General features: G+C 48.6%; 1 protein-coding gene across 1 annotated transcript in view; it reads right to left on the reverse strand.

Annotated features, from left to right (window-relative positions):
* Window positions 1–19,592, reverse strand: part of LOC119962993 (phosphoglucomutase-2-like) — a 100,692-nt gene that overhangs the window by 19,040 nt on the left and 62,060 nt on the right. Inside the window, 3 exon segments of the mRNA XM_038791430.1 lie at window positions 7,002–7,131; window positions 14,579–14,672; window positions 16,258–16,438. Coding sequence (XP_038647358.1) covers window positions 7,002–7,131; window positions 14,579–14,672; window positions 16,258–16,438 — 405 coding nt within the window.

Here is a 19,592-nt window from a genome sequence, read left to right on the forward strand (position 1 = left end):
CCCTCAGAATTTTATACGTTTTAAGAAGATTAACTCACTCTTCTAAACTTCAATGCAATTACCTGCTCAACCTTTCCTCATAAAACAACATCCAGGAATCAATCAAGTGAGCCTTCTCTGCACTGCCTCATATGCATGTATAGCCCTCCTCAGAAAAGTCGACCGAAAATGTATGCAATGATATGAACACTGGATTTTATGAGATGGTTGTGTTTTAAACTATCTCCTTTAATACATGATAAAAAATGAAGTAGTTTGAGGCGGAGGGAGGCGGAAGCCCTCCCTCCCTCATTCTCCCCCCCCCCCCCCCCCCCCCCCCCCACTTCCGGACACCTCGGCTGACCACAGATCTGGAAACTTTGCAGCATTAACATGCTGGGGCATCTTTAATAGGGTGAAAATGTGACTTCCAGCCCTCAGGGACAGGAAATCCTGCCCTAGCGAGCAACCAGCGAATCAGATAACCCGTAACTCTGTAGTACCAGCAGAAGAAAGTAATGATCACTGCTGCAACTACAGGCAGTCCCCAAGAAGAAAATATGTACACAGGACTTGGGCAAGTCTAAGGATTTGGGGCAGACACAGTTGGGAGGTCCCAGCAAGGGTGGGGAAGGTGTTGGGAACACCATCTTGGGGAGGGGTGCCCCCGGGAGGCTATATAGTGGATCTGCCAGGCTGGTCGGCCACTTTCTGCCATCCCCTGCAGACATAAAATTGCAGGTTAGATGGACTGGTCATGCTAAATTGCTAAAGTGTCCAAAAACAAATTAGGTGGGGTCACTGGGATAGGGTGAGGGTGTAGGCTTAAGTAGGATGCTCTTTCCAAGGGCAGGTGCAGACCTGATTGGCCGAATGGCCTCCTTCCACTGTAAATGTTATGATTCTATGAACAGGCCCAGGAGGGGGCAAGCCACCTGTTTTCCTCCCCACCCCTCCACAATGTTGGGGACAGGTCAAGGATTGGGCAGGGGGTGACCCCGGGGAGGGGGGGGGGGGGGGGGGGGGGAGGGGGGGATAGAGACTTCACCCTCTCAGAGTCAGTCAGACAGACAGAGCGACTTGGGAACTATGACCCACAACAGGTTCTGCCTCTTAAGGATTTGCCACTTCAGCCATCAGCAAAGGTGCATCATATGAAGACAGCCCATCTAAAATCGATTGGCTGCTGCATGTCCATCATCTCTTGTAGAGGGAAGGATTTTGGCAAAGTAATGATTAGGTAATGCTGATTTTGGTGTTTGTTACAGTAAAAGTCTTAAATTGTGAAATCTTGTGTGATTCTTTGCGATCATTGGGAAATTAATTTTTCAAAATTAATCGGTCTCTTCAGGAATCGTAAAACAGTGGACAATGAAAAAACCAACAGGAAAATGTTCCTGCACAAACGTCCCCATCCTCAATGACAGAGGAATGCAGCACCTCAGTGCAAAAATGGCTTCAACTTCAGCCTGAAATGCAGAGTGGAAGATCTATCTCGACTTCTTCCTGAGGTCCTAGCAAAGAACCATCCTTCAGCCAATTCAATTCACTATACCTGATATCAGGAATAAACTGAAGGCACTTGATGCTGCAAAGGGTATGGGGACCGACAACATTCCAACAATAGTACTAAAGACTGTGCTCCAGAACTAGCCATGCCCCTAACAAAGCTGCTTCAGGATAGGTACAACAATGACATCTGTCTGATAATATGGAAAATTGCCCACGTATGCCCTGTCCACAAAAAGCAGGATAAATCCAACTCAGCCAATTATCACCCCATCAAAGGCGCAGCATGTTGGCGTAGTGGAAAGCACTACTGCCTCACGGCGCCGAGGTCCCAGGTTCAATCCCAGCTCTGGGTCACCGTACGTGTGGAGTTTACAAATTCCCCCTGTGTTTGCGTGGGTTCCGCCCCCACAACCGAAAGATGTGCAGGGTAGGTGGATTGGCCACGGTAAATTGCCCCTTCATTTCGGGTACTCTAAATTTAAAAAAAAAATTATCACCCCATCAGTCTACACTCGATCATCAGTAAAGTGATGGAAAGTGTCATTCAAAATACAATCAAGTGACACCTACTCAGCAATAACCTGCTCACTTGCGCAATTTTGGTTCCTCCAGGGACACTCCGCACCTGATGTCATTACAGCCTTGGTTCAAACATGGGCACGGTGGCACAGTGTTTAGTATTACTACGCACAGCATCAGGGACTCGGGTTTGATTCCAACCTTGGGTGATTGTGTGAAGTTTGTACATTCAACCCATGTCTGCGTGGGTTTCCTCTGGGTGCTCCAGTTTCCTCTCATAGTTCAAAGATGTGCCGGTTAAGTGAACTGGACATGTTAAATTTCCTCTTAGTGTCCAAAAGGTTAGGTGGGGTTACAGGGATAGGACAGAAGTGGGGGCATGGGGTGCTATTTTGGAGGATTGGTGCAGAAACAAAACATACAGTGCAGAAGGAGGCCATTCGGCCCATCGAGTCTGCACCAACCCACTTAAGCCCTCACTTCCACCCTATCCCCGTAACCCAATAACCCCTCCTAACCTTTTTGGACACTACGGGCAATTTAGCATGGCCAATCCACCTAACCTGCACGTCTTTGGACTGTGGGAGGAAACCAGAGCACCCAGAGGAAACCCACACAGACACGGGGAGAATGTGCAGACTCCGCACAGACAGTGACCCAGCGGGGAATGGAACCTGGGACCCTGGCGCTGTGAAGCCACAGTGCTATCCACTTGAGCTTCCATGCTGCCCCAAGTAAGTGAAGTAACTATTGTCCCAGATGACCATAGGCAACTATAGTCCCAGATGACCCCCCCCCCCCCCCCCCGCGCCGAGAGGAGAGCTGACTGGTGGTGATTTAATCTGAGGGTCACCACACATCAGGTGAGAAGCAAGGTTGAGAAAGCAGAGCCTTCATGAATAACCTCAGGCTATTACAGGAATTGAACCCACACTGCTGGCCTTGCATCACAAACAAGCTGTCCAGCCAACTGAGCTAAACTAGCCCCCAAAATTAATTAATCCAGCCTATCCTATCTGAAGCTGCATCTAAGGCCCTAACTGGGACTTGAACCCAGCACCTTTCGGATCTTATCCAATTGACTAACAGCAGAGCCACCAGACACATGCTGAATCGATGGGCTTAATGGCTTCCTTCTGCACTGTAGGGATTCTATGAAATCTATTTTAGGAAAATAATTAAATTCCAGCAGTGAGGCGAGTGACTACCTCACCTCTGATATCAAGGCAACATATGATAAAGTGTACCATCAAAGAGCCATAGCAAAAAAGTGAAGGAAAAATTCTCCACTGCTTCGAGTTATATCTCGCCTAAGGCTGATGATTCCTCAGGGTCCTTCCTAGGCCCAACCGATTTCAGCTACTTTATAAATGACTTTCCATCGCCCACCAGAAGTAGGGATGTTCGCTGATGATTGCAGTGTTCAGTACCAAACTCCTCAGGTACCGTGGCAGTCCTTGCTTGCATGAAGCAAGGCCTGGATGTAAGTCAGAAATGGGGACGTTCATGGACGATTGCACAATGATCAGCACCATTCGCGACTCCTCAAATACTGAAGCAATCTGTATCCACATACAGCAAGATGTGGACAATATTCAGACGTGGGCTGCTAAGTGGCAACTAACAGCCGTGCCAAACAAGTGCCAGGCAATGAACATCTGCACTTGAAATTCAATGGCATTGCCATCGCTGAATCCCCCACTTTCATCATACTAGGGGGGGATACCATTGACCAGAAATTGAACTGGACTAGCCACATAAATATTGTGGCTGCAAGAGCAGATCAGAGGTTAGGAATCCTGTGGTGAGTAATGGGTTTTATTCAAGGTGGCAGCCATTCATTGCCTTTTTCAGGAAGCTGGTTACTGTCAGCTGTTAGGGGGTGGAAGGGTGTTTGTTAGTGTATTACGGTCTTCTTTGTTGGGGTGGGAGAGAAAGAGGATAAGGTAGTCTTGGTGTAACACCTGGTTAGGATGGGCTGTGTTGTGTCATATTGTAACATTTTGTTTGAATAAATATATTTTTAAAAAGGAGTGTGAAAAGTTACTGTCCAATTGCCTGGATGAGTGTGGTCCCATAAACACTCAAGAAGCTCAACCCAATGCAGGACAAAGCAGCCCACTTGATCAACAACCTCTCCGCCACCTTAAACATTCACTCCCTCCACCATCAACACACCATGGCCACACCATTTACCATCTACAAGATGCACTGCAGCAACTCACTAATCCTCCTTCAACAGCAGCTTCCAAACTACAACCTCCAACACCTAGAAAACAAGGGCAGCAGGCATGTGGGAAACCCAGCATCTGCAAGCTCTCCCCGCAACCCTCTGCCCAAGTCACATACCAACTTGAACTTAGCCCTTCGCTGCTGCCTCACAAACAGCACTGTGGTTGTGCCTACACAAGGACTTCAGTAATTAAAATAGGTAGTTCACCTATTTAAGGGCAGTTAGAGATGGATTACAAATGCTGTCTTTGTCAGCAACGCTCACATCTCTTGAGTGAACATATAAAAGATAGATGTTTCATTAGATTGATTATTTGGGCGCCCACCAGAAATCAACGCCAAGCTGAAAGAGACTGAACAATTGGCTCCAGTCTGTGCAGCTAGAAGGCAAAATCAAATTTCTGAATGTCTTTGTTTGTGCATCCATTGAAGATCAGGATCCTTTGCAAAATAAATAATTCCTTAAAAGAATTAAACATAACATCTAGCTTGAACTAAACAAATTTGGTGTGTAACATACATATAAAATTCATACAGTCTTGCAAAATGGTAAGAAAATCTGGAGAGCAGTGTAGGGATCTACTGAACTGCTTCTTCAATTTTCATGATCCATTTTAATGGCCACCATTATGTTTTTAGTGAGATCTTCATTACTCCTAAAAATATAATCAAATCTGGGAAAGCAAAAAGAGGCCAGCGTAATTTACATTAAAAAAGTATTCAAAATCATAAAGCAAGGACTTCCGGTGACGGCGGGCGGGAGGTAGCCGCTCAACGGAGGGCCCCCTTTCGGGAACGGCATTTAAGCCCGGTCCCAGGGTCCACGGAGGCGTCAAAGGCAGGGAGAAGACACGGAGAAGGCACAGAGGAGGCACAGCAGAAGATGATGTCCAGGATCAGCAATAAAACGGCCGGTAAAAAAGCAGCTGAGGGCCCGTCGGGGAGTGGGGAGGTCACCACGGGGTCACCAAGGAAAAAGGAGGCTGGAGCACCAGGGGAGGCCGCATTGCTTACGGCTGAAGAAATGACCAAGGTGATGGCTGCAGAATTCGAAAGGCAGTTTACAAAACACCTGGAGGCGATGAGGAAGGAGATGAGGGAGGTTTTGAGTGTGCTGGTGGAGGAGGCGATTTCCCTGGTGACGACGGCGGTGGTCGGTGCAGTGGCGGAGGTGCGGAAGCAAGGGGAGGCGCTGATGGTAGTGGAGGAGACATTATTGCAGCACAGTGATCAACTTACCTCGATGGGGAAGGAGACGCGGAAGGTGATGGAGATTAACAAGGATCTGCAAGGAAAAATGGAAGACCTGGAAAACAGATCCAGGCGACAGAATTTGAGGATTGTGGGGCTGCCCAAAGGAGTTGAAGGGCCGAGGCCGACTGAGTATTTTGCTGCTATGCTGGTGAAACTACTGGGGGAGGGGGAGGATCCCTCCCGATATGAACTGGATCGGGCTCATCGGTCGTGGAGGCCTGTACCAAAGGTGACTGAGCCGCCAAGGGTAGTGACTATGTGCTTCCATAGGTACAGTGTGAAGGGGAAGCTCCTGTGCTGGGCCAAGCAGAAGCGGGTGGTGCAGTGGGCTGGAGCTGGTATACGTGGACTTTACGGTGGAGCTGGCGAGGAGGCGGGATGCTTTAAACCGGGTGAATAGGGCACTGTACATCAGCACGGTGCAGTGCGGCATTGTATATCCAGCGAAGCTGAGGGTAGCTTATAAGCTCAAGGACTTTTATTTTGGAACGGCGGAAGCAGCGGAGGAGTTTGCGAAGGCAGAAGGACTGTGGCAGAACTGAGAAATTGAGAAATGGCCATGTGCCGATGTAACCTCAGGACTGTATTTTCTTTGTTTCTTCTTTTTTGTTTCACTGCGTGCGGGTGTATGGGCTAAAGGAGCCAATGTTGTATATATTTGGACAAGGGAAGTGCTGGGACTTGCACTCGAAGTGAGGGCTCTTTGGGGTGTAGGTGGATATGCGGGGTGTACGTGCAAAAAGGGGATTTCTGGGCTTTCCTTGGGCTGGGGAAGGGGGAAAGGGACCCGGGCGGGGGCCTCCGTGCTGGCCGGCTTAAACCGGCCAGTGAACGGGAGTGAGATGGAGGGGGAGGGACTGCGGCCATCGGAGGCTGGCAGAACTGGGTCCGAGGGCTCTAGCCGGGGTGGAAAGTTGGGGGGAAGGAACCGAGGTTGGGGGGAGGAGTTTTGCATGAGGCAGTGGGCGGGAGGAGTTGGAGGGGAAGGGAGGGTGGAGGGCTTTACAACTCTTGGGTATCACGTACGGTACTCTTTCAGAGGTTGGACGGCGTTGAGTGGGGGGGTCCACGACTCCTTTTTCTTTTTCTCCTTTATTTTTTGTTTCCACCGTGGGAGGGTTTGTTTTATTGGATGCATATATTGACAGGTGGGCCGTTGTTTGGGTGGGGTGGGAGGATGGGATCGTTGTTATTGTTAAGGGGATTGATTTTGTATCTGTTACCGTTTACTGTTTGTGGGTGGGGTGTGAATTTTGGAAGAAAATGTGAAAATGGAGAATAGAAACATTTTTTAAAAAAAATCATAAAACAAGTATTTAAAATCATAAAACAATTAAACATTTATACCATTTGATATTTATTTCACAAGGATAATGGAAAGCCATTCTGTGTAGGAGCAAGTTGAGGGCAGTCTCCTGATCATGAATGCGGAAGGCAAGTTTACAGTGGAGCGCAAGGTAAAATGGAGGGAGCATTTAGAAAAGATGCAACATGTTACTACTTACTCTTCATAAATTGCTTTGAGCTGCTTGGACAGGGTGGTATTCTTAGTTGCCAAGTAGCTGGCCATTTCTGCAACAATAGCAGCAGCACTAACACCATCTTTATCCAGAACAAATTCAGTTGACATATAACCTATATTTTACACAAAAAAAGATAAACCTCTTATTTTGCTCACATTTCTTACAAGTACACCCACTTTAGATTCAAATTTAAATGATCCCTATTAAAGCTGTGTCTGCCACTTTTCCAAGTTTAAAGTTAGTCGGATTGCTGGAAAATGGGAGAGCGAGGAATAAAATAAAAACAACATACTGAATGTCCAATAAAAACAGGACATGCAGAGTACGTCCGGTGGCGGCCATGGAGTGAGTGGTCGCATATTTGGTGGCTCCTGCTCAAGGTGGATTTTTTTCAGTCCTTCCCCACCCGAATTGTGTGGGACTCTTCTGGTGGGACAGGTGTATGGCTCATCAAATGAGGAATGCCACAAGGAAAAGAGAGCAGTTGGAGTAGGAACATTTTTGTGGTGCGACACAGGTGAAGATGGCAGAGGGCAATGCTGTCTTCCCAGTGGTCGACGGAGCAGCTGGTGGAGTTCTTAAATGGTAAATTCCAGCAGCAGAGGACAGAGGCCTGAGAGGATTTGTCCACGGCGGTGCAGCCGCTGAGGATGTCGATCGAGCGGGTGGAGCAGATGCAGGAGGCTCAGGGCCTGACAATCGAGAAGGTGAAGAAGTCAGTAGTAAAGCATGAGGATCAGCTGACCTCAATGGAGGTGGAGACGCACCTGAAGTTGGGAGACCAACAAGGCTGAGGAAGGGTTGAGTGGGGGCAGGTGTTCTACTCGGGGTTAGACATGAAGACGAGGGGGGGGTGGTGAGTGTTGGTTAATAAGAAAGATGGGGATGGTGATGAGCAGCCAGAAAAGGCTGAGAGAGAAGTTGGAGGACCTTGAGAACCGCTTCAGGAGGCAGCATCTGAGAATTATGGGGTTGCCCGAAGGCATTGAAGGTCCCAAGACCTGGGTGCGGAGCTGGTCAATTTGAGGGTCAATAAAGGCCGCCCTCTACAAGAAGGGGGTGAAATGCAGGGTGTTATACCCTGCGCACTTGTGGGTGACACATCAAAAGCAGGAATTTTATTTGGACTCGCCAGAGGAGGCAATGGACTTTCTGAGAGACCATGGACTGGAAGGAGTGTGAGGACAGTGACCTTTGGAGAGGAGTTCTGTGTAAATTGTGGGGCATATTGGGTGGGTGGATTGGGCCAGGGTACGACGGGGGAGCGGTGACGGGGGAGCGGTGATGGTGAGCCTTTTGTTTTTCTTTCTTTATTTGGTGGTTGTTGGGAGTGGATTTCATGTGGGGGTGGAGTAGTCAGAGGCCTTGAGCGGGGGCCACCATGCTAGCAGGATGGGCTAGTTAACCGGAGTGAAGTGTGGGTCGTCAAGAGGAAGGTGTGGGGAAGGGCAGAATGGGCTTATTCTTTCGGTATGAGGGAGGAGGTGTTGCTGACATGGGTGTTGTTAGTGTGGCGCAGTTAGAAAGGGAGAGACGGCAGCGGACATCTGGGGGCGGGCCTGGCAGGACGTATGACGCGGGGCCGCTTAAAATGGGGTACGGGGAGGGGCCGGAGAGTCCTTGGCCAGGCCAGTCACGTGGAATGTGGGTTGAATGGGCCAGTTAAGCGGTCATTATGTTTTTGCAGGAGACGCACCTGAAGGTGGGGGACCGGACAAGGCTGAGGAAGGGATGGGTGGGGAAGGTATTCCACTGGGGGATAGACATGAAGACGAGGGGGGTGGCGGTGTTGGTTAATAACAAAGTGATGTTTGAGGCGAGGAGAATCGTTGCCGGTCCAAGGGCTAGATATGTGATAGTCAGTGGGAAATTGGAGGGGATGCCGGTCATCCTGGTGAATGTTTATGCCCTGAATTGGGATGACGTGGACTTTATGAGGTGGGTGTTAGCAAGGCTCCTGGGCCTGGACAAGCCAAGGCTGATTATTGGGGGGGGGGGGGGGGTCCATGGTTGCTCTGGTCAAGTGTCTAGGGAGTTGTGGGGGTTCATGGATCAGATTGGAGGGTGGGGGCGGACCCACGGAGGATTGGGGCGCTGAGGGTGAAGGCATTCTCCCGTGTGCAGCGGGTGTACTCTTTTGTGATGGATAAGGCACTGCAGGCAGGGGTGGTTGACTCGGAGTACTCGGCGATTGTGTTTTCCACCCACGCGCCACACCGATTGGATATGCACGTGGTTCAGGGGAGGGCCAAAGTCCACAGAGGAGGCTCCTTGTGGGGCTGTTGGTGGGTGAAGGTGTGTGTGATGGGGTGGGGGTCACTATTCGGGATTTTGTAGAGCTGAATAACACGGGGGAGGTCATGGCTTCCACACTGTGGGAGGCATTCAAGGTGGTAGAGGTGAATTTATTTTGTTCCGAGCGCATAGGGAGAAGGCGGAATGGGAGGAGGGGGCGTGGCTGGTGAATCAGATACTGAGGATGGATCGGAAGTATTCGGTGGTGCCAGAGGAGAGGTTGTTAAAGGAGAGATAGAGGCTAAAGAGTTCGGGTCAGTGTCCACAAGGTAGGCGGTGGGATAGTTGCAGAGGGCAATGTATGAGTACGGGGAAAAGGCAAGTAGGATGCTCGCCCATCGGCCGAATGAGGTATTTGATGTCTTCTACGAGTTGGAGCCCCCACCAGGGGAGATGGGGATGAGACAGTTCCTGGACGGGTTGGAGTTCCCAGGGTGGAGGAGGAGAGGGTGCAGGGACTGGGGCCCCTGATCGGATTGAGGGAGGTGATGGACGGTGTGGGTGGAATGCAGGCAGGGAATGCCTTGAGGCCAGATGTGTTCCCAGTGGAGATTTATAAGCGGTTTGGTATGGGGCTGGTGAGAATGTAGAAAGAGGCGAGGGGTAGGGGGAGGAGGTCCGCTCCACATTGTCACAGGCTTTTATCGCCCTGATTTTTAAGATAGATAAGGATCTGGAGCAATGTGGGTCGTACCACCAGATATTGCTGCCTAATGTTAATGCAAAGCTGTTGGCGAAGGTGCTGGCATCACAATAGAGAACTGTGTGCCAGGGTGATGGGGGGGGCGACCAGACGGGATTTGGGAAGGGAAGGTAGTTGCCGGCGAATGTGCGCAGGCTGCTTAATGTAATTACGATGCCCTCGGAGGGGCAGGAGCTAGAGGTAGTAGTGGCAATGATGCGGAGAAGGTCTTTGATCAGGTGGAGTGGTTGTACTTGTTGGGACAGTTTGGGTTTGGTAAGGGGTTTGTGGATTGGTTTCGGCAGCTGTACAGGCCACCGATGGCGAGTGTGTGGACGAACAGGATGAGTTTGGGGTATTTCAGGCTACATCGGGGATGAAGCAGGGGTGCCCTCTCTCCCCATTGCTTTTCACCTTGGCGATGACGCTGAGGACGTAAAGGGTTTGGGAGGCGATTGAGCAAAGGGGGGGGGGGATGCTGAGCACAGAATTTAGCTGCATGCGGACGATCTGTTGCTATATGTTTCAGATCCAGTGGGTAGCTTTGAAAGGGAATTTTGGCCCGTCTTCAGGGTACAAACTGAACACGGGGCAGAGCGAGGTGTTCCCAATCAATGCTAGAGAGCTGGAGGAGGTTAGACGAGTTGGTGGGGTGAGCGGGGGGCGCGGGCATGTGGCGGATTACGGAAGGGTGATGGCTAGTCGACGGGGAAGTGGGGTAGGTGGTCCCCTGATCCGGCTGATCACCTGGAATGTGATGGGACTGAATGGGCCGGTTAAACGTGCCCGCGTGTTCGCGCACCTGAAGGCGGATGTGGCTATGCTTCAGGAGACACATCTGAAGGTGGCGGATCAGGTTAAATTGAGGAAGGGGTGGGTAGGCCAGGTGTTTCATTCGGGGCTGGATGCAAAATATCGGGGGGGTGGCGATCCTGGTGGGGAAGAGGGTGTCGTTCGAGGCGTCGAATGTGGTGGCAGACAGCGGCGGGAGGTATGTGATGGTAAGCGGCAAGCTGCAAGGGGAGCGGGTGGTGCTGGTCAATGTATACATGTATACGTCGGGGGGTGGGGGGGGGATTTCAACACGGTGCTGGATCTGCCACTGGATCGATCCAGATCCAGGACGGGTAGGAGGCCAGCGGCGGCTAAGGTGTTGAGGGGGTTTATGGACCAGATGGGAGGGGTGGACCCATGGAGGTTTGCGAGGCCGAGGGCCAGGGAATTTCCATACTTCTCCCATGTGCATAAGGCCTATTCCCGGATTGATTTTTTCGTTCTGAGTAGGGCGCTGATTGCGAGGGTGGAAGATGCTGAATATTCGGCGATAGCCATTTCTGACCATGCCCCGCACTGGGTGGACCTCGAGCTGGGGGAGGAGAGGGACTAGCACCCGCTTTGGCGCTTGGAGGTGGGGCTGCTGGCGGACGAGGAGGTGGGCGGGCGGGTCCGAGGATGTATCGAGAGGTATCTAGAGGCCAACGACAATGGGGAGGTCCGAGTGGGGACGGTCTGGGAGGCGCTGAAGACGGTGGTTCGGGGGGAGTTGATCTCCATTCGGGCCCACAGGGAGAGAGGGGAGCAGAGAGAAAGGGAGAGACTGGTGGGGGAGATGGCGAGGGTGGACAGGAGATACGCGGAGGCTCCAGAGGAGCGATTGTTGTGGGAGCGGCGCAGCCTTCAGGCTGAGTCTGACTTGTTGACCATCAGAAAGGCGGAAGCTCAGTGGAGCAAGGCACAGGGTGCGGTGCATGAATATGGGGAAAAGGCGAGCAGGATGCTGGCACACCAGCTCCGTAAGCGGGATGCGGCTAGGCAGATTGGTGGAGTTAAGGATCGGGGAGGAAATGTGGTGCGAAGAGGGGTAGACATCAATGGGGTCTTCAGGGACTTCTATGAGAAACTGTATCGGTCCGAACCCCCGGTGGCGGAGGGGGGGAATGGGGCGCTTTTTGGATCGGCTGAGATTCCAGAGGGTGGAGGAGGGACAGGTGGAGGGGCTGAAGGTGGGGAAGGCCAGTTGAGCTAGAGGAGCTGGTTAAAAGGGATAGGGAACATGCAGTCGGGGAAGGCGCCGGGGCCGGATGGGTTCCTGGTTGAATTTTATAAGATGTATGCAGACCTGTTGGGCCCCCTGTTGGTTAGGACCATTAACGAGGCAAGGGAGGGGGGGTTTGCCCCCCGACGATATCTCGGGCGCTGACCTCCCTGATTCTTAAACGGGACAAGGATCCCCAGCAGTGTGGGTCGTACAGGCCGATCTCACTCTTGAATGTGGACGCCAAGCTGTTGGCAAAGATCTCAGCCACAAGGATAGAGGACTGTGTGCCGCAGGTTATCCACGAGGATCAAACGGGGTTTGTTAAGGGGAGGCAGCTGAACACTAACATAAGGAGGCTCTTGAATGTTATAATGATGCCAGCGGTAGAAGGGGAGGTGGAGATAGTGGTGGCACTGGACGCGGAGAAGGCCTTTGATAGGGTTGAGTACTTGAGTAAGGGCAGCAGGGTAGCAAAGGGCAGCAGGGTAGCATGGTGGTTAGCATAAATGCTTCACAGCTCCAGGGTCCCAGGTTGGATTCCCGGCTGGGTCACTGTCTGTGTGGAGTCTGCACGTCCTCCCCCTGTGTGCGTGGGTTTCCTCCGGGTGCTCCGGTTTCCTCCCACAGTCCAAAGATGTGCGGGTTAGGTGGATTGGCCATGCTAAATTGCCCGTAGTGTCCTAATAAAAGTAAGGTTGGGGGGGGGTGTTGGGTTACGGGTATAGAGTGGATACGTGGGTTTGAGTAGGGTGATTATGGCTCGGCACAACATTGAGGGCCGAAGGGCCTGTTCTGTGCTGTACTGTTCTATGTTCTATGTACTTGTAGGGGGTACTTGTGGGAGGTGCTGGAAAGGTTTGGGTTTGGGGAGGGGTTTGTCAGTTGGGTGAGGCTGTTATATGAGGCCCCGATGGCGAGCGTGGCCACGAATAGGAGCAGGTCGGAGTATTTTCGGTTACACCGAGGGACGAGACAGGGGTGTCCCTTGTCTGCCCTGCCTTTTACACTGGCAATTGAACCCCTGGCTATGGCGTTGAGGGAGTCAAGGAACTGGAGGGGGCTGGTGCGGGGTGGGGAGGTGCACCGAGCGTCGCTCTATGCGGATGACCTATTGTTGTATGTGGCGGACCCGGTGGGGGGAATGTCGGACGTGATGAGGATTCTCCGGGAATTTGGGGACTTTTCGGGGTACAAGCTCAACTTTGGGAAGAGCGAGCTGTTTGTGGTACACCCAGGGGATCAGGAGGGGGGGATTGGTAGGCTCCCATTGAAAAGGGCGGAGAGGAGCTTTAGGTACTTGGGGGTGCAGGTGGCCAAGAGCTGGGGGGTCCTGCATAAGCTTAACCTAACAAGGATGGTGGAGCAAATGGAGGAGGAGTTTAAGAGGTGGGATATGTTGCCGCTGTCTCTGGCAGGTAGGGTGCAGTCAGTCAAGATGACGGTGCTTCCGAGATTTCTGTTCCTGTTTCAGTGCTTCCCCATCCTTATCCCGAAAGCCTTTTTCAGACGGGTTAACAGGAGCATTACGGGGTTTGTGTGGGCACATGGGACCCCGAGGGTGAGGAGGGTGTTCTTGGAGCGGGGCAGGGATAGGGGGGGCTTGCGCTGCCCAACCTCTGTGGGTACTGTTGGGGCTGCCAATGCAGCGCTGGTGCGTAAGTGGGTAATGGACGGGGAGGGGGCAGCACGGAAGAGGATGGAGATGACGTCCTGTGTGGGCACGAGCCTGGAGGCGCTGGTGACGGCGCCGCTGCCGCTCCCTCCAACGAGGTATACCATGAGCCCCGTGGTGGTGGCTACTCTCAAAATTTGGGGGCAATGGAGGCGGCACAGGGGGGAGGTGGGGGCCTCGATGGGATCCCCGATACGGGGGAACCACCGGTTTGTTCCGGGGAGAATTGATGGCGGGTTCCTGAGTTTGCACAGGGCAGGTATCAGGAGGTTGGGGACCTGTTTATAGATGGGAAATTTGCGAGCCTGGGTGAGCTGGAGAGGAAGCTCGGGCTCCCCCCGGGGAACACCTTTCGGTACATGCAGGTGAGGGCGTTTGTCAGACGGCAGGTGGCGGGGTTCCCTCTGCTACCCCTGCGTGGGGTCCAGGACAGGGTGCTCTTGGGGGTGTGCGTTAGGGAGGGGAGGATCTCGGCGGCGTACCAAGTGATGCAGGAGATGGACGAGGCCTCGGTTGAGGAGTTGAAGGATAAATGGGAGGAGGAGCTGGGTGAGGAGATTGAGGAGGGGACGTAGGCGGACGCCCTGGGGAGGGTGAACTCCTCCGCTTCTTGTGCAAGGCTTGGGGGGGGGGGGGGGGGGGGGGGTGATTAACGGGAAACCCGTCCTGTCATCAACCCACTTCAAAAGTGGCAAGGGGAAAATTCCAAATTGATTTCTTGCCAGCGGATTTGCATCTTTGACCTCTCGCCAAATGTTCCCCTCCCGCAAAGCACAAAGCCTGCCACAGGTGAACCCGGAAAAATTCCACCCTCAATACTTTAAAAAAAGGGTTAGTAGCAATTGAAAAACAGTGGTTAATAACAGTCTCACCAATTGCTTCTTCAAAGGCAAAAAGCACCGTATTGCCCTTATCGAGAAGTTCCTTAGTTTTGTTTCCCATCCATTTGAAGCCTGTTAAGGTTTCCTGCAAGAGAAAAAACATAAGTTGAATCTACCACTCTTGGAATCACACTGCTGCCACTGGTAAATAAAAAGTTTCTCTCATTATTAGAATTAATCTTCTTGGGGTATGCGAGGAGGTGGTGAAGAGAACATTATTCTTCAGCATTCAGATAAGGTGGGGGAGTGGTAGGGTACTCTTTCAGAGGATCGGTGCAGTCTTGATGGGCCAAATGGCATCCTTCTGCATTGCAGGAATTCTATGGTTTTATTCTATGGTTAAAAAAAAGTCCCTTGAACTGAAAAGTACACCTTGTTTATTCATTGCTTTCCAACCTGTCTTTGATCTGGGACCAATGTGAATATTTTAAAACGCTTTGTGGAGACAACTGTAATCCTACCAGTTTCAGTGGTTCCATTCTGAAGTTATCACTTATTGTTTATACTTTTCACAGCTTAACCCCTGAAGTAAACATGCACCATTGAATGAGGTAATTACCTTAGGGGTGTTTATCAACCTCTAAAACTCAGTTTTTCTCCATTTATCTAATTTTATACAACACTTTGGTAACAAGTACTGCCAGTCTAGCTAGTAGCAAAAGTAAATGAAAACATTATCCACTGCTAAAAAGCTCAATAACCCAAATCGGCTAATATAAATGTAATTACTACTATTTGAGTTTCACTCATGATTTCATGAGTTTATCCAGAGTAGCCAAGCTATTAAAACAGGACGCTTCCAGGTTTGATCCTCAGTTTGACTTGAGTTGCCAGTTTGTTAGAACAGTAGCAAGGTTAGCAAACTCAGTGCCGAGTTTGGTAAAAGAAAAGTTCTTGCATATGACCAAGCATTTTTCTGATGGTCAAAACCTGACCTGAAGTATTTCAGTTGGTCATCTCTGTACTAGAAAAAGTCATCACTCATTATCACAGCATAAAGACTATACAGAAATCGGAAAGGGATTTAGAAACAATAGAAAATTGCAGCATGCCTTTGGATTACTAAACTATGGATAAAGGCCGTCCAGCCTTTATCCTTTTATAAATAACTTGCATATTCACAAATTACCACGAGTAACATTTTAAAGGTCAAGTCTAGTTGAATGATGACAATCTCTCTTTAATTCATATGAAATGATAAATGGGAAAATTCTTGGTTTCGGCTTAGGTAATGAGTGTAGTTCTGGAGCCTATGAATTTTCCACTATTCAAAAAGAGAAAACACAAACTTGTGAATGTTGCTAATATCAAACTGCACAGACGCATTCAATAAAGGCAATATGCATTCAACAAGATCTGAACATATTAAGTAAGTCAGATTAAAAAGAGTCAGATGTAAATGATAGAACTTTCACTGAAAGTTAACCAACGTGAAACAGTTGTCCAGAAAGAATACTTCTGTAGAACATTTCCCAAATCCTGGGATAGAAACCCCTGCCATCGGATTTGCAGGTGATGGCGGGGGAGCTGCATGATTCACAGGGTGGCCTTTTCTCTGTGTAAACAGACCAGACAGAAATTTTACTGGCACTGAGCAAGGCCTTTGTCCATGCTTGCCCCAAGTCATGCACAACTAATTGCTAATTGTTCAGTCAAAACGACAAGTATACCTCAAAATGGAATCCTTCCTTTAGTGCAATTGCTCGGAGGATTTTTGAAGAGACTGTGCTGGCCAGCATATATACTTTTTTCAAACAACTGGACTCTGGATGTTGCTTCTTCCAGCAAGTAAAAATCCACCAACCCAACAAGGCACCTAATTCGTTCCCCGAAAATACTTTCCATTCTCCACTAGGAGCAAAAAGAGAAATTGTTTTGAGAATTGAACATTTTATTTAATGCTAAAAACGCAATGGAATTAATTATTGCATGACGTAGACAAAAATTTACGTCCCATCCATGAGAAGTGTCCTCATGAAAGCAACAATGTTGTTACATACTCTAATATGCATGTTAGATTGGGGCACAATGATGAAACCTACAAAAAAAAGACACCTGGCAAGAAAAGTTCTTCAGACACCCAAACAACTTGCATGTTTAAATATATTAGAGGCACTGTGGAAAAAATGGATACTCCCAAATTATGAACTGTGGAATGCATTCAATACACCAAACACTTTCACAAATTAAATCATGTGATTCCGCCTGTTGCGAATCTGTTATACCTAAAGCTGTCACTGGGTCTGAATCACTGGTGCTTCCCCTTTCTCAGTTACACTCTTGGGCACTCACAAGGCCAATGCTTACTGGTCAATACAAAATAACATCAGTTTTGTAAAAGAAAACAGCTTTTATGGAATGCGCTTTACCAATCTATGCATGAGTGCTTGCACAGCTCTCCTCCAGGAATATAGCAGTTTCTCTGCCATTATGGATGCTAAAAATTAACTGTCCGTTCTACAGAAAACTGTACTTATAATAGTAATTTTGAAATTGAGGACACCTGTAAAATTCTGATAGCTGATGCACATAGGTGTCTGTACTTTACATGTATCATTGCACTTCCAAAATTAAGCTAGTCTTAACTTACAATAAAGTTAATTTTAAGCAAAAGCTTTTATTTCTCTTAAAATTTATTCTGTTTACACAAATACAATTATATTTCAGATAAAAGGATCCAGGAAGGTAGATTGTACAGAGTACGTGCACAGCCAATCCCATATGAAACTAACTGTTTTGATCAGTTTGGGGTAAAACCCACAGGGGGCATATGATGGGAAAAACCAACATACAATTTACACATTACAAAAGTCAAACAAACTAATAATGTCGCATGGACTCTGAAGCATCAAATTACTGACTGTTCTCTTCATTTAAGGTACTTAAAGGTGTATGAAATGTGCTTCTGAGCTTTTCAACAAATTAGGTACTCTCACCAATCTTTCAAGATGCTCGGTAATCGTACTGAAAGCGTGTCAAATTTAAATAGAACAATCTACGGCCTTGACATTATCGCAAAGGATATTAGTGTATATACACTTAAATGTGTTGGAATTGAATTTCTTCCTGACAATCATGTAATTCAAGGCCAAGGTTCTACACTACAAAATATATTATAAGCCAAATGATCTTAAGGTACAAAATAAGAGTAGTAGGCCATTCGGCCCTTCCAGCGTGCTCCACCATTCAATATATATATCGGATTTAATCTTGGGGTCAACTCCACTTTCCTGCCTGTCCCCATAACCTTTGGCTCCCTTTCCACTACTCTCTGTGGAAGAGAATCGCAAAGACTAATGACACTCAGAAATAAATTCTCCTCAACTCCATCTTAAACATGAATTTATTTTGAAACTGTGCCCCTTAATTGCAGATACCTCCATGACAGGAAGCATTCTCTCAGAATCTACCTGCCAAAAAAGTCCCTTCAGAAACTTTCAGGTTTCAATAAGATCATCTCTCATTCTTCTAAACTCAAAAGTGTATCGGCTCAACCTGTACCACCTTTCCTCATAAGACGACCCCTTTATTCCAGGAATCAAGCTAATGAACATTTTCTGAACTGACTCCAAAATTAGTATATCCTTCTTTAGATTAGGAGACTAAAACAGTATGTGTGGTCTTACAATGCCCCTGTACAATTATTGCAAGACTTCCCTAGTTTTACATTTCATCCCCCTTGCAATAAAGTTAACGCTCCATTTGGCTTCCTAGTTACTTGACTTACCTGCAAGTTATTTTTTGCAATTCACGTACAAGGACACCCAGATCCCTCTGCATCATAGAATTCTTTAGTCCCCTCCATTTAAATTATATTTGTTTTTTCTATTCTTCCTACCCAAAGTGGACGGCCTCACATTTTTCCACATTATACTCCACTGCCAAATCTTTGCCCAGTTAACCTATATATATCGTTTTGCAGATTGTGTCTCCTCCTCACAAGTTATTTTCCCACCTTTATTTGTATCAGCAGGAAATTTGGCTTCAATGCACTCTAGCCCTTTCATTTAGTCATTGATATGGATCATAGGTAGCTGAGGCCCCGGCACTGACCCATGTGGTAACCCATTAGTTAGTTTGCCATCCTGAAAATGATCCATTTATCAGAAGTCTGAGTTTCCCATTAATTAACCAGTCCGCTATCCACGCCAATATATTACTCCCAACATTATGAATTTGTATATTGTATAGTAACTTTTTAGGTGGTATCTTATTGAATATCTTTTGGAAATCCAAATATACTACACATACCGGTTCTCCATTATCCACCCTGCTTGTTACATCTTCAAAGAACCCCAATAAATTTGTCAAACATGACTTCCCTTTCACACCACCAGCACAGTTGCAGCAGCGTGTATCATACACAAGATGCACTGCAGCAATTTGTCAAGCCTCCTTCAACAGCACATTTAAAACTCATGACCTCTACAACCTAGAATGACAAGGGCAACAATTTAATGGGAACACCGCCACTTGCAAATTCCCCTCAAAGTCATGCACCATCCTGACGTGGATCCTTATCATAATTTCTTCACTGCTGCTGGGTCCAAAATACAGAAACTTCCCTTACAGTACTGTGGACCTCAGCAATTTGAGGAGACAGTCATCACCATCTACTCAGGGCTATTAGGGATGGGCAACAAATTATTGCAAGAAAAAGGATGCAGCAACACCTACATCCTATGACATAATAAAAAAAAACAATGTTGTATCCGTTTGATTGGATTGTGATTTTCTTTTTTTTTTAAAAGTAAATTTAGAGTGCCCAATTCATTTTTTTCCAATTAAGGGGCAATTTAGTGTGGTCAATCCACCTACCCTGCACATCTTTGGATTGCGGGGGCGAAACCCACGCAAACACAGGGAGAATGTGCAAACTCCACACGGACAGTAACCCAGAGCCGGGATCGAACCTGGGACCTCGGCGCCATGCTAACCACTGCACCACCGTGCAGCCATCAGATTGTGATTTTCTAACTGTCCTAATAATGGATTCCAACAATTT

Source organism: Scyliorhinus canicula, chromosome 3 (assembly GCF_902713615.1).
Source record: "Scyliorhinus canicula chromosome 3, sScyCan1.1, whole genome shotgun sequence".
NCBI lineage: Eukaryota > Metazoa > Chordata > Chondrichthyes > Carcharhiniformes > Scyliorhinidae > Scyliorhinus > Scyliorhinus canicula.